This window comes from Antennarius striatus, chromosome 2, assembly GCF_040054535.1.
Source record: "Antennarius striatus isolate MH-2024 chromosome 2, ASM4005453v1, whole genome shotgun sequence".
In the NCBI taxonomy this organism is placed as follows: Eukaryota; Metazoa; Chordata; class Actinopteri; order Lophiiformes; family Antennariidae; genus Antennarius; species Antennarius striatus.
Genome location: NC_090777.1, coordinates 3,202,061 through 3,218,196, shown reverse-complemented (window position 1 = coordinate 3,218,196; position 16,136 = coordinate 3,202,061). Strand labels below are relative to the sequence as shown.

At 40.9% G+C, this 16,136-nt stretch overlaps 1 protein-coding gene across 1 annotated transcript in view; it reads right to left on the bottom strand.

Annotated features, from left to right (window-relative positions):
• The window catches only part of LOC137608071 (cadherin-4-like), a 235,100-nt gene that overhangs the window by 66,411 nt on the left and 152,553 nt on the right, over positions 1-16,136 (bottom strand). Inside the window, exon 4 of the mRNA XM_068334093.1 lies at positions 10,438-10,664. Coding sequence (XP_068190194.1) covers positions 10,438-10,664 — 227 coding nt within the window. The remainder of the gene's footprint in view (positions 1-10,437; positions 10,665-16,136) is intronic.

The following is a 16,136-nucleotide window of genomic DNA, read 5'->3' as shown; positions in this document are numbered from 1 at the left end:
GACATGTGACTTACAGCCGTTTCCATGGGATGCTGACGGGTGAGTCCCAGACGGCAGCTTCAATCAGACACTATTTCTCTCATCACACAGACTCCCCGCAGCCAGAGAGAAATGACCCCCACAAACCTGTCTTTTTGAAAGATGCTCAAATAAAAAAACTTGAAAGGAGCCCATTTTCAGTCGTCATAAACATTAACTCACCCGTGAGTCAGAAGAGCTACATCGACTACCGAAGCCATCGGGTATATCACCTATCTAAGTTAATGTCCTGGTGCGGAAATACTGCCAAACACATGAAGGTGAACTTCATTCTGCTTCATTACGGATGCTCATGGCGTGTGCAGAGACATGCAAACATCAGTAAAACTACAGTAAAGGAGCTTTAATTGCACATCTCAGGGCTAGTAAAGCCGTCCGAGTGTGGATTTTAAGACGTCGACAGGACAACTCCACGTCAAAATAATGTTCAACACGCTGCCGATGTCCCTTTGAAATGACTTTAATTAAAACACACTGCGAATGCTGATCAGTTAAGTTTTCTGTTTATGTAAAATGTAAATGTAATTAATGTATGTGGAAATGCGCAAACGCGTCAATGCGAATGGTAGCATTAAAAATATCCACCAGCAACTTAGTTTTTCATAAGAAAGTTAAGAGCTTTCTTATAATAGATCACAGTCAAATAAATATTCCCTCTGAATTAAAACCCAGATCGATAACATGGTTTCTTTATAGAAGTATTGATTTTTATCAATTCTATTCTATTCATGACAATTTTAAAATATACCATTTATTGAAGGTGCGCCTTATAATCAGATGCGCCTTATAATCCAGTCAAATAAAGATTCCCTCTTAATTAAAACCCAGACAGATAAGAGGGTTCCTTTATCAAAGTATTGATTTTTATCAATTATATTCTGCTGAAAACAATTTTAAAATAGGCCATTCAATGAAGGTGTGCCTTATAATCCAGTGCGCTTTATAAACCAGTGCGCTTTATAATCCAGTGCATTTTATAAATCAGTGCGCCTTATAATCCAGTGCACTTTATAAACCAGTGCACTTTATGTACGAAAATAGTTTTGAAATAAGCATTTTATTGAACGTGCACTTTATAATCCAGTGCGCCCTATAATCCAGTGCACTTTATAAACCAGTGCACTTTATAATCTAGTGCGCTTTATAATCCGGTGTCATTTATAATCCAGTGCGCTTTATATATGAAAACTTTTTTGGAATATGCCATTTATTGAATGTGCGCCTTATAAACCAGTGCGATTTATAATTCAGTTTTCTTTATAATCCAGTGCGATTTATAATCCAGTTCGATTTATAATCCAGTGTGCTTTATAATCCAGTGCGTTTTATAATCCAGAGTGCCTTATATATGAATATGTTTTAGAACATTTCGTTCATTGAATGTGCGCCTTATAGTCCAGTGTGCTTTGTAATGCGGAAGATGCTGTAGTCATAAATTAATCTAATTTCTAGGAGACTGCACAGGAAGTTGTTCCTCTGTAAACTGACCACATGTCAGGAATTCAATCAGGAATATCAGCACTGACGCGATGAGTTGTGTTTTCTCCACCCATCAGATTCCCCTGAGCTCCCGCTCTCTCCCATGATTCCCTCTGCCCGTCTCCTGCAGTGTTATTGTTGTTCATCCGTCTCTCCTGGACCAGTCAGCGGGTCTTGACAGCTCGTCTCCATTATGTTGATTCCTGGAGCGCCGGGCCGATGGTTCACCAGAAGGTAACAGCATCAGGAAGGAGAAGTCGCCTCCCAAACATTCCGACAAATTCCCGCTTCACAGGAGCGATCCGAGGGGGGAGGGGAACGACGGAATGAATATGTGACGGTGTGATGACTGACGCAGTCTTAACCATGATATAACACCTGTCACCGACAAAACGCGCCTGTGTGGGAGGAAACACACTGCAAGAGGGATTTTACATGCCGTTCTTTCAATTATGACATTTTAAATGTCAAAGGACATTATTAATGTCCATTTATAGCAGTGTGCTCTTTATGTGAGTACTGTATGTGCACTGGACTATAATGGACAAAGCAAATGCTTTTTAGCCCACAGGTTAAGTCAATAGAAAAATATATATATATTTGAACAGAAAAAATGTATTCAAGGTATGGAGGCAGAGAAAAAAAATGGAATAAATTGGAAATTTCCATCTTTACCAGTCTAGTTTTAACAATCCAATCAGTAGTTTGGAACTCAGGATTTAAAAAAAAATGCAATTAGACATCTGTCCGGCCGAGTTAAGGCTTCTTAAACTGGTGGCTTAGTGAGCGCGCAGATTATTTATTCCATCATATTTCTGGCTGCAGGTCTTAAATGAACAGGTATGCAGTGAATGGTGCGATTACATTAGAGCGTCGACACGCATGAGGATGTAAAGGTGTGTGTGTGTGTGTGTGTGTGTGTGTGTGTGTGATTCGGTGTGATTCCTCCTCAGGAGATGACAGAAATAAAAAAGAGCAGAATCCAGCGTAGGAACATAAGAAAGGCTTCTGGCACATAGTGGAAGTTGCGGTTACTGTACGATGCATTCCTATAAAAAAGTATTTTCTTTTTTATCTCCCTCTGTTTGTTCTAGCCTGGTCAAGATCCCTCCAAGGATGGTCTTGTATCTGCCAGAGGAAATAAAGCTTTTCAGGCTGACTTCATTAGACGGACGCCCAGGAGAGAAGCTTTTAAGGCTGCTTTAAAGGAATCGTGTCAAGCGGCCTGGCATATGGGTGTATACATGCGAGCGTGGACGGGTGGGAGGTTTTTGGGGGGGTGTCATGTTTGGTTTCATCAACCAGCCGAGCGCTACGCTTCTATTAACAGCTTTCTGTTATATACCAGTCGCTTTCACGAACAAAAGCAGGGAGAAGGTGGGGTGGGGGTGGGGGGGTTCTCAGGTGGAAGGAGACGAGGTCACGCTCCGGCCGTCGAGTCCTCTGACAGTCACTTCTGTCTCAATTACTACTGTTTTGTGCACATTTATTTATGTTTACATTCAGTATTACATTCTGTGTTTGGTGCATTTTATTCTATGTCTCTAAAGTCTTATACTTTAGGTTTTAATTTTATTAGATACTGTATTTCACCCAGTTAACCCTTGGGAACTGTTTGGTCCAACATTTTTGTTGTTTTTATGTGTTTCTCTCCTAATAAAATCAGTCAATTGAAAGACTAAATACATTAAATTTTGCCAGTAATTTTCTTTCAACTTTATTGTCCAAATGCCTTAATGCCTATCATTGGAAGTGTATAAAATAGCAGATTTTCACTGTGTATACTTCCTTTATTTTCATAACTATTGACATTGTAGATTCACACTGAAGGCATCAAAACTATGAATTAACACATGTGGAAATATGTACTTCACAAAAAAGTGTAAAACAACTGAAAATACACCTTATATTGTAGTTTCTTCAAAGTAGCCACCTTTTGCTCTGATTACTCCTTTGCACACATTCTGCATTCTCTTGATGAGCTTCAAGAGGTAGTCACCGGAAATTGTTTCCACTTGACAGTGGCCCTGTCAGGTGTAATACGTGGGATTTCTTGCTTTATAAATGGGGTTGGGACCATCAGTTGTGTTGTGCAGAAGTCAGGTGGATACACAGCTGATAGTCCTACTGAATAGACTGTTAGCTGCTTTTTTCTTGCCATAATACAAACTCTAAGTAAAGAAAAACGAGTGGCCATCATTACCTTCATTAAGAAATGAAGGTCAGTCAGTCCGAAAAATTGGGAAAACTGTGAAAGTGTCCCCAAGTGAGTCCAAATTGGAGATCTTTGGTTCCAACCACCGTGTCTTTGTGCGACGCAGAAAAGGTGAGCGGATGGACTCTACATGTCTGGTTCCCTCCTTGAAGCATGGAGGAGGTGTGATGGTGTGGGGGTGCTTTGCTGGTGACACTGTTGGGGATTTGTTCAAAATTGAGGGCATACTGAACCAGCATGGCTACCACAGCATCTTGCAGCGGCATGCTATTCCATCCGGTTTGCGTTTAGTTGGACTATCATTTATTTTTCAATGGGACGATGACCCCAAACACACCTCCAGGCTGTGTAAGGGCTATTTGACCAACAAGGAGAGTGATGGGGTGCTGCGCCAGATGACCTGGCCTCCACAGTTACCGGACCTGAACCCAATCGAGATGGTTTGGGGTGAGCTGGACTGCAGAGTGAAGACAAAAGGGCCAACAAGTGCTTAGCATCTCTGGGAACTCCTTCAGGACTGTTGGAAGACCAATTCCGGCGAGTACCTCTTGAAGCTCATCAAGAGAATGCCAAGAGTGTGCGAAGCAGTAATCAAAGCAAAAGGTGGCTACTTTGAAGAACCTAGAATATAAGACATATTTTCAGTTGTTTCGCACTTTTTTGTTAAGTATATAATTCGACATGTGTTAATTCATAGTTTTGATGCATTCAATGTGAATCTACAATTTTCATAGTCATGAAAATAAAGAAAACTCTTTGAATGAGAAGGTGTGTCCATATTGGATGAATGTTTTGCAGGTGTGTGAACACAGACAGTGGGTCTGTCTCTGGGTTGCAGGGTGATTTTGGGGCAATTGCTGCAGACAATGAAGATCTAGTTTCATAAAAACATGTCAGCATTATTGTATATAGTAATATATATATATATATATATATATATATATATATATATATACACATATATAGTAATATATATATATATACACACACACACACATATATATATATATATACACACACACACACACACACATATATATATATATATATATATATATATATATATATATATATATATATATATTGGGAGTCAATGGGAGCATATATATATATATATATATATATATATATATATATATATATATATTACTATATACAATAATGCTGACATGTTTTTATGAAACTACATCTTCATTGTCTGCAGCAATTGCCCCAAAATCACCCTGCAACCCAGAGACAGACCCACTGTCTGTGTTCACACACCTGCAAAAACATTCATCCAATAGTTGTAATATCTTTATCAGAAGTATTAAACTGTGCATCAACTTGTAAATATTCCATATTTTGTGTTTTTCCCATTGGAAGAAAAACAGGGTTCTAATGGCAAATTCCATATAAACATACAGTATATAATAATAATAATAAAACATATAATAAACTTTAAATCTATGGATAGGGCTGAAGTAATGGAAAAGACCTGATGCATTGAAAAAAAAATTATTTCCGTATTACATTTTTTTTTACATGTTTATGAGACGGCTCTTTTTGGACCCGAATAGGTAATGTGTATAGCCATTTTAATCGGTTTTCAAGGGTTAAGGCCTCCGAGGACTAGTGAGCATCAGGGCCACTGTCCACGATGAGACATCAAAAATCCAAGAGTACATCAGGAAGATGGCCCCAACAGATGAACTGCTCAGTGAATGCCTTAGACAGCAGAAACCTGAAGAGGAGGAGGAGGAGGAGGAGACAACATGGAGGGACACGCCCCTACACGGCATGTACCACCGTCAGAGAGAGGAAGTGGCTGATATCAAGAAGACCTACCAATGGCTGAATAAAGCTGGACTGACAGACAGCACAGAGGCACTGATCATGGCAGCACAAGAACAGGCCCTAAGTACAAGGGCAATAGAGGCCAATATCTACTACAGTAGATCTGACCCAAGGTGCAGGCTATGTAAAGAAGCCCCAGAGTCAGTCCAGCATGTGGTAGCAGGGTGTAAGATGCTCGCCAGCTCATCATACATGGAAAGGCACAACCAAGTAGCTGTGATAGTGTACAGGAACATCTGTACCCGGTATGGACTAGAAGTACCCAAATCCCAATGGGACATACCACTTAAGGTGGTTGAGAACAGCAAGGCTAAGATCCTGTGGGACTTCAGCTTTCAGACCGACAAACAGCTGCTGGCTAACAAACCGAACATAGTGGTGGTGGACAAAGAGCAGAAGAGAGCAGTGGTGATAGATGTGGAGATTCCAGCTGATGCCAACATCAGGAAGAAGGAACACGAAAAGATTGAGAAGTACCAAGGGTTGAAAGAACAGCTGGAACAGATGTGGAAGGTCAAGGTTAACGTGGTCCCCGTGGTAGTTGGAGCACTTGGGGCAGTGACCCCCAAACTGGAAGAGTGGCTCCAGCAGATTCCTGGAACAACATCTGAAGCCTCAGTCCAGAAGAGCGCAGTCCTAGGAACAGCTAAGATACTGACAGAACCCTCAGACTCCCAGGCCTCTGGTAGAGGACCCGAGCTTGAGGATGACACACAGATACCACCCCACAAGGGTGAGAGGGACATTTATATATATATATATATATATATATATATATATATATATATATATATATATATATATATATATACACACACACTGAATGTATATATATACAGCTAGAAGAACCAAATGCAGCACATTGATTTTGTTTTCATCTGAATTTTTTTGGCAATATGAGTTTGTGTGAACTAATGAAATAAATAAATAAAAATATTTGATACAGGTGAACCTCGGATTACGAGTCGAAAAACAAGCTAAGTTTAATTAACTAGCTAAAAAACTAGGCTAAACTGTAGATAACCATTACCAGTTCTGTACTGACCTTTATTAATAAATGCATTTTAATAATATTTGTTTAACATGAATCTATTTTAAGTTGACAAAACAATTACATTTTATTTTTTTAATATGGTGCAGAAAAAACTTCTCTGTCTCATCTTCAGCTGCTTCTTCCTCATCGTGGGTCACGGGGGTTGCTACGGGTTAATCATATGATATTATATGTTTTATTCTGATTTATTGTACAGTAACATGATATTACGTGCTTTTAACGGTTTACTGATGATTTGATGATTCTAATATTTGTAGCTGACAGACCTTAAGTTGAGAAACATGAAGTAAACTTGATTTTTAGTTTCAAGTGTTTTTTCTTTTTCCGAAAACTGACGTATAATTAAGGACGAAACTCCAAACGTTAAAAACCAAGGTTTACCTGTGCATCCACAACATCACCTGTTCAATTGATGATGTCACAACTTTAAATATAATCAAAAAGAATTAAATAAAAAAAAGTTAATCTTGCTCAGGTTAGGTTGCTCGATTTATTCCCAGTGGAAAAATAGCAACTTTCAAATTAAGATGTTATGTAAAAACATAATCCTCCTGAGACTGATCAGTTCTTTATTAAAACACATGACCCCCCCCCCCCCCAACCTCCTCCTGTTATTGTTTACCAGTCGGTACCAGAGGTCACCCATCCCAACACGTGTTGCTACATCCCGTGTTCCCTGTTCTGTGTGACACGTTTACTCAAACCGTCCTCTGCATTCCGTCCACATGTACCAAAACCTCTGCCAAGCGCCACACGCCTGTGTGAGCAAACATGCTCTGGGGGGGTGGGGTGGGGGGGTGACAGACGTGAGCCGTCTCCGGACAAATGCATTCGTCTTTTCCAGAAGAGGGTTTGACTACAGGGGGGCGGGGGGGGGGGGGGGTTGTTGTTCCAAATCCCACCAGTGGAGCCGAGGTGGAGGAGATGCGTTTGGGGTGGAAAAGGTTGTCAGAAACAGATGTGACCCCCCCACCCCCCTCCCTCTGTCTAAATAAGTCATGCTCCAGATCCTTTTATCTACACATGCTAACAGGTATGGGTGAGGACAGAGAGAGAGGGAGAGAGAGAGAGATATGGGGGGGCGGGGGCAGAGAGATGGAGTGATGGAGGCTTAAGTGGGCTTTTATCTGGCTGTGGTGTAATTCTGATCAGACCCCTCAGCTCACATTCCATTTATTTTATTTAAACTCATGCAGAAGTGGGAGACGGTAAAAAAAGAAGGTGATGAAATTTATTTAAAGAAACAGGTTCAGTGGAGACGTCTGCACGCTTTCCTCAAACCGTTCTGACAGATGGAGGGTGAGGAGCTGGAGTCAGGGTTTGTTGGGTTTAAAGGGCGGGCAATTTTTCCCTCCTTCAGTACCGATATAAATTAAAAAAAAAAAAAAAGGATATTTAACACAAAATTAGCATAACTCACCATAATCATGCTTAACAAAAAGAACACGAGCTACCGCTACTTGAACAGGAGTCACCGAGTGTGAAATAGATGCACGCTCCCAGGTCTCGGTGCCGTCGGCCTTAGCCAGCTGGCTCCGGTCCCACCTCTTCCCCTCCAAAAAAAAAAAAAAAAAAAAAAGCCCCCGCAACACTTTGATATCCACCAGCCCATGCCTACCCAGACATCTGGAAGTTATTATTCAGCAGAGGAAGCCACAAAGCAGCGTTTCCATAATGAAACGTCACGTCTCGCCGCCTGCTTTCTGCTGCGAACATGTCGGGTTTGCAATGTGCAGCATATGTCTGACCTCCGACCCCGCCGAGCCCCCTCATCTCTCTCTCTCTCTCTGCTCGGGGGTGGGTGGGGGGACTCCTCAGCATCCCTGAACGACTGAAGTCGCTGATGCAGAAGAGCCACTCATTTGATCTGTGGCGCTTTAATACAGAGACTCAACATATTCAGCATCTGAAGCTGCACTAGAGCGATACTGCAGGCGAGGCAGGAGCCAGGACAGCATCCTCATCATCCTCACGCCCACTCCCACTGAAGACGCTGGTTGTTTCTTTTTGGCCGGTCTCCCGATCCACGTCTCTTTTTGTTCCGTGACTGACTGACGGCTCCTTCTTGTTTTATTTTCTTATTCTGCTGCTGCGGAATATAAGAAAGACGATGGCCGAGCCTCGATCGAAAGTCGTCAATCACTGTTGGGATGCTGATTGGCTCACGATGAGTCAATGTAATGCTCCTGTTGGTCATCACAGTCCATAGATGTTAAGTTATTATTAATACTGTGATTGTAAAAACAGTAGAACCTCCAGATATAAGGTATTTGAGATACGAGTTGTCGCTCTGTCCTTATTTTTTAAGACATACGAGCAAAATCGAGATACGAGCCATGTTTCACGATGTCACAACTAGTTAGCAGATTTGATAACATCTACTGAATTAAATTAAATCAACCATTTAATCCAACATGTGTCAAACTCAAGGCCCGGGGGCCAAATCTGGCCCTCCACATCATTGAATGTGGCCCGCGAGAGCATAAAAGGTCACAATATCATAAAATAAATAGGTCAAAAGGGTGCTTTGACCCGAAACTACATTTCCCACAATGCAGTAAATCAGCCCATTTTAACTCTGACAAAAACATTTTGGACAAAGTTAATGTCCTAACTTGTGTCTGATGTTATTTTTCTTTATTGATTGATAGTTTGATCCTTGATTGATGGAGTTCTGTGGGTTTAATAACCTGACAAATGAAAAGGATTTATGTTAGAACAGAGAAACAAACAAACATGTTTTTTCTGTCTAACTGTAATGTTTGGAACTAGAATCAGTCAGAAATTCAGTTATTTAACATTAAGGAGTAGTTACATTTAGTTACATTACACTGAGTTACATTTAGTTACATTTATTAGTTACATTAAGGAGTAGTTACATTTAGTTACATTACACTGAGTTACATTTAGTTACATTTATTAGTTACATTAAGAAGTAGTTACATTTAGTTACATTAAGGAGTAGTTACATTTAGTTACATTTATTAGTTACATTAAGGAGTAGTTACATTTAGTTACATTAAGGAGTAGTTACATTTAGTTACATTTATTAGTTACATTAAGGAGTAGTTACATTTAGTTACATTAAGGAGTAGTTACATTTAGTTACATTTATTAGTTACATTAAGGAGTAGTTACATTTAGTTACATTACATTGAGTTACATTTAGTTACATTAATTAGTTACATTAAGGAGTAGTTACATTTAGTTACATTACACTGAGTTACATTTAGTTACATTTATTAGTTACATTAAGGAGTAGTTACATTTAGTTACATTACATTGAGTTACATTTAGTTACATTTATTAGTTACATTAAGGAGTAGTTACATTTAGTTACATTACACTGAGTTACATTTAGTTACATTTATTAGTTACATTAAGGAGTAGTTACATTTATGTTACATAACATTGACTAAAACATTGAGTTACATTATGGTGGATCTGGAGCGATGGGGTCGGGTGAGTTCAGGGCCCCCAGTTCTCTCCTGACTGCTGACAACTTCTAAATAAGGGGGGGGGGAGTCGAGGACCCCCCCGCGGCGTCCGAGGCGCTGGATGTTTTCCAATAACAGCTTACGGCTGAGGGGGAATCGTACTCTCCCCCCTGTGGCAACGCGATTCTATCATTTTCAAACCACTGCTTCACTCGACTGCACCCCCCCCACTCCCAACCCCCCCCCCCCCCCCCCGAGGAGTTTCGACCTGATTCCCGGCTGTTACCGTCACACCAAACCGCAGGAGGGAATGTGACGTGAAGAAGAAACTCTGGGGATGATGAGTGAAATTGAAGCGCGGCGAGCGCGTTCCTCACCTCATTTTCATTTTGTTGGGTTGAAGGGGGGTCGATGAGCGCCAGCTGGACCACCGTCTCCCAGGTACGGGTGTGTGGACTATTGGCTGTCAGCTTGAACTGGATGGGCTCGTCCAGCCTGGCCCCCTCTCCCTTGGCGTAGATGGACCCATCTGTCCGCACGGCGAAGACGGGGTCGCTGCTGTGGAACGCCACCGCTTCATTCCCCACGCAGTCGTCAAACTCCACTGCGGACAGGAGAACAGACAGGATGTTAATGCAGTGCTCACTGGAATCCAGTGACAACACGCTAACAAACGGGCCGGCGTGACGGCATTCACGGATGCAGGTGAAACTGCTCAAGGACATGTCTGGATACACACACATTCACACACACTCAAAAAAAAAAAATCTATCAGGTCATAAAATAAATAAAATCCTTATTAGAAAACAAAGTTAAAGAAATCCAAAGAGGAGGTTAAATGAAATTACCCATACTTGGTATGTTTATCTTCAGAGATAGTTTTTTATTTCCCTATAATTTATTATATTGACATATTGGGGCAAAATAGACACACACAGTAAAAATTCGGAAATGGAACAAATCGTACAGGCAAACCTCGTTTTACGACCACAAGTTGTTCCTGAAGGCTGTTCCAATAGTGATTTTGTTCGAATTCCAAATACATTTTTTCCCATTACAAATAATGTAAATGGTCTTAATGCTAGAAAATGACCTTTTTTTCAACATAATATGTTATTTCATAATGTTATTTATATATCAAATTGTATAGTAATGAAATGTATCAAAGAAATGTAAAAGAAAGAAGCAAAAACGAGAAAGAAATAAAGAAAGAAAAACATTGACGTAATCAGGTTAGCCTAAAGTACGAGTTACTGTCGTCTTTTGGACAGTTTACGGTACCGTAACTCGTACCAGAGGCAATGGAATGCAGATTACGTGAAAAATAAGTGAATACAGTAAACTTCAATGAAAAGGACATTATCGTCACGTTTTCTCTCGACATTTCTCGCGCGTGGCGGTGAGACAAAGGCGTTTGTTTCCCATTCGACTTCCAAATTTTGTTCGATTTCCAAGATAAAAAAATTCCGAATTTTTTGGTCAAATTCCGATTTGTTCGATGTCTAAAGCGTTCAAAAACCAAGGTTTGCTTGTATTTTATTGCACATAAAAACCAAAAACATGCTCATCGAATTGATTTTGAGCTCCAAAAAGGTTGCCATAGGCTTTTAACATAATTGTATAGTTTGTGTCACTTGTTCCTCTCTTCAAAGGAGTTTTTTGGGCCAAATAGACACACAGTCAAATTTGAACATGGAACAAATTGTATTTTACTAAATAAAAACCATACGTAATAAATCCATAATCCATAAATGTTTGTATTCTTGTCTGTCAGGAAATATTGATTTTGAACTTGTGTGCATTTAATCATCGTCAGCTTTTCTTCCTAAGTGACAAAACACGCCGCTTTTGGCGTTTCATCTGAAAGCCAAGTCGCTTTTTTCCTGCTCCTCCTCCAGTTATCTCTGACAGCTCAACACCGTTTTCAACCACCAGGTCATCTGCCTTCACTGTGATTGGTGCACAGGTCACCCCCGGCGTCCCGCGCCGCACCTTGTGTTTACGCCGAGATGAAATACGCTGAAGATGTATGAAAAACCCCAAAGAATCCACGCGGCACTGAACGCATCACGTCTCTTTCTCTGCTGCCAGATATATTGAAGGGGAACGGCCTCAGAGCGCCGCGCTGCAGGGCTCCGGAGGGGGGGGGGGTTATTTATTGTGTTTCAGGAATAACTGCTTTTTGTCTGACTTATGTGACAGTTTTAAATGTCATGTTAAATGAGCACACGGACCAGTGGGACACCATCAACATCAGTTTGGAAATGCTGCCTAATCAGGATCTAGAGCCGTCATTCTGGATCACCCATGGGCCCTGAATGAGGAACACATCACGTTCTCCATTTCTCTGTCAACCATTTATATACTGTTTATATACTGCCCCTTGACTACCGTTGTTAGGGGGCGTAGGCCCGAGTGCCTTGTGAGGGGGCTCCTCTGGTGGCGGAGTGCGGCATGACTGGCGGCCAGACTGCCGGCTTTTTTTCAGCGATCATGTTTTTAACCAATATTAGTATGAATATTAATCCACCGGATTATAAAGCGCACTACGGGATTATGAGAAAATTTGAGGCTTTTAGGTGAGCCTTATAGTGCGAAAAATGCAGTACTTCAAATCCTCCACCTTCTTGATCTCTTCTCCCTGTAACTTCACTCTTCCACTTGGGTCCCTCTCATTCACACACATGTACTCTGTCTTACTGCGGCTAACCTTCATTCCTCTCCTTTCCAGGACAAACCTCCACCTCTCTAGCTTCTCCTCCACCTGTTCCCTGCTCTCACTGCAATCACAATGTCATCAGCAAACATCATAGTCCATGGAGATTCCTGTCTAACCTCGTCTGTCAGCCTGTCCATCACCATAGCAACAAGAAGGGGCTCAGAGCTGATCCCTGATGCAGTCCCACCTCCACCTTGAACTCCTCTGTCACACCTACACACACCTCACCACTGTCTTACAGTCCTCATACATGTCCTGCACCGCTCTAACATACTTCTCTGCCACTCCAGACTTCCTCATACAATACCACAGTTCCTCTCTGGACACCCTGTCATCAGCTTTCTCCAGATCCACAAAAACACAATGCAGCTCCCTCTGGCCTTCTCTGTACTTCTCTGTCAACATCTTCAAAGCAAATACTGCATCTGTAGTACTCTTTTTGGCATGAAACCATACTGCTGCTCACAAATGTTCACTTCTGCCCTTAGTCTAGCTTCCACTACTCTCTCCCATAACTTCATTGTATGGCTCATCAGCTTTATTCCTCTGTAGTTGCCACAACTCTGCACATCTCCCTTGTTCTTAAAAATGGGCACCAGCACACTTCTCCTCCATTCCTCAGGCATCTTCTCACTATCTAAGATCCTGTTGAACAACCCAGTCAGAAACTCTACTGCCACCTCTCCTAGACACTTCCATACCTCTACAGGTATATCATCAGGACCGACTGCCTTTCCACTCTTCATCCTCTTCAGTGCCCTCCTCACTTCATCCTGACTAATCTTTGCTACTTCCTGGTCCACAACAGTCACCTCTTCTAGTCTTTGTTCTCTCTCATTTTCCACGTTCATCAACTCTTCAAAGTACTCTTTCCATCTTCCCATCACACTACTGGCACCTGTCAATAGACTTCCAATAGACGTGTTTGTTTATTTCTGAAAATTTCCCCACTGTGGGACGAATGTAGGATTACCTTATCTTATCTTATATTGGATTTTTGCTACATCATGTTCTGTCAGTTTTCACTGTATTCATTAGAGATATCCAACACACAATCAGGAATCTGGCATTCCTACAGTAACACTAAGCAGCTATGCTAATATTGACTCCACAGGGAACTATATTCTAGCACGGCTAATTTGTACCTATTTGAAAGCATGTCCTGGTGTGCAACAGGATTCACTGTATGTGTAAGTGTTTGAATGAGTGTTTTATTTTTACTATATTGTAGGTGTGTTTTACAGATTTTACTATTTTACTGCTTTTATTGCTTTTTATACATCACAGGACTACAGATGAAAACTAGCCTTCTGAGTAATTCTGGCTTTTTTAACCATGTATAATCACGTGTTTTATAAAATTGCATTGTACCTTTCAAATAAACTAAACTAAACTTTAAGTGCAGGGATATGCATTTGTTTGAATCTTCAAATGACAGATGTACCACTTTAAATAATATGAAATCAATCAATTAATGGGTTGACAGACAAATGCAAAAAAAGTTTAATGAAAGCGTTTAAAGTCCAAACAACTTTACAGCAGACTGTGTGTTTTCAAGGGTCCCCAAAATTAGACCAGTTATGAGGATAAAAAAACCCCCCAAAAAAACCACACCACCTGTTTTCCTGCATCAAATTCAAAGGAATTTGCATCAAAAGGGACTGAATGACACTCGAGCCCAAACGACTGATTTTCCGTAAATGAGTGTACGGCCTGTGGCGAGGTCGAAGTTTGGCCAGAAACAGCGTCGTACAAAAATACAAATTACAAAAATAATAATTATTTAAAATATAAAGTTTTGTTTCTTTGCATGCTTAAATCATCTCTAGTAAAAATGAGAAAACAACACTTTCCCCTTCAACCCTTCCTCCACGGCGGTGTTTGGATCACAACATCCAGACGGAGGATCTTTGGTGCTGAAACGACTAAAACAAGACTTCCATTAGAGAAAGAACACAACAGGTCTAGTGGTGAACATGCTTGTGATCATGTCAGTGCCCTTCTAAGGCCAGATGTCTAGACAGCCACTCAGCACACAGTCAGGGTGGGGGGAAGGCTTCTATGCACTGAGTGGAGCAGGTGCAGTCAGGACGAGAGGGAAAGAGTGGGAATTTATGAAATCAGGAGGCAGGAAACACTCATTGTTGCTGAACATTTTAGGTTCCATAAACAACCACTCACACTCTCGGACGAGTTGGAGTCACCAATCCACCTCAGCTGCACGTTTTTAGGGGAGGGAACCAGGAAAGAACCCACCCAGACACCGAGAGAACATACAAAATCTACACAGAAAGGAATCAAACGCAGAACCTTCTTGCTGCGAGGCAATAAAGATACACGCTGCCTCCATTCAGATTCCATTGGATCTAATTTCATTTCTTTTATCATTAGTTTTAGAGACTTTCAAACACCTGGTCAATGCTGGTCGAGGCCTGCAGGCTTTTTCTGGGATCTTCAACCAAGTTAAATAAATTATATGAGAAGTGTGACTGTTTTATCGGAATTGTTATATATGTTCTGAATTTAATTACTGTAAAAAAAACAAGTATTGCATAAATTAATTCCACTAAAGAGAGTTCTCCGAGGATGTAGAATCTACTTCATGTCACAATCTGTCTGCTTGTTTTTGGGTTATGAATATTTTTTAGGAAAACTAATAAATATTCTGTATGTTGGAATAAATTAGCTTAAACTTTTAAAAAGCCATGAAACGCAGAAAAAAAGTAGTAAACAAATATAAATATGAAGGATGAAAAAACTGTAACTTAGCTTTGGATGGGATACGTTCACAGTGTTCACAGCAGAATGAATGAGAGTGAGTCTTCTGAAGCGCCCTCTAGAGGAGAGTCGGGTGAACAACTGTGACTTTTAATAGAAACGACAAAAAAAATTGTAAAAAGGTGAACCAATAAATAAATCCTGTAGTTTAGTATAAAGCGTTGGGATATGAAGCGTGTGTGTGTGTGTGTGTGTGTGTGTGTGTGTGTGTGTGTGAGGGTATTCGTTTTCTATGATTACTTGCATCTTTCAGCGGTGACAAACTGCCCTAACTGTCCCACCACCCAAACACAAACGGGCTGACAGGCGGCGCCAGGAGCACCCAGAGGGTTTGTTCTTGCACCAATTAAAGAAAAAGACAGTGCCAGTTACCCCTCCATCAGCACAATCACACACACACACACACACACACACACACACACACACACACACACACACAACCACACTCGCACAAATGTTCAATTGCTCCTCTTTCACAGTTGGGTCGATACTGTTATAAGAGAGATTATAAAATTGGCAAACAACAGAGCAATGAAGCCCAACGGCACAAAGCTGCACATTAACAAGTCGTCTAAAGCA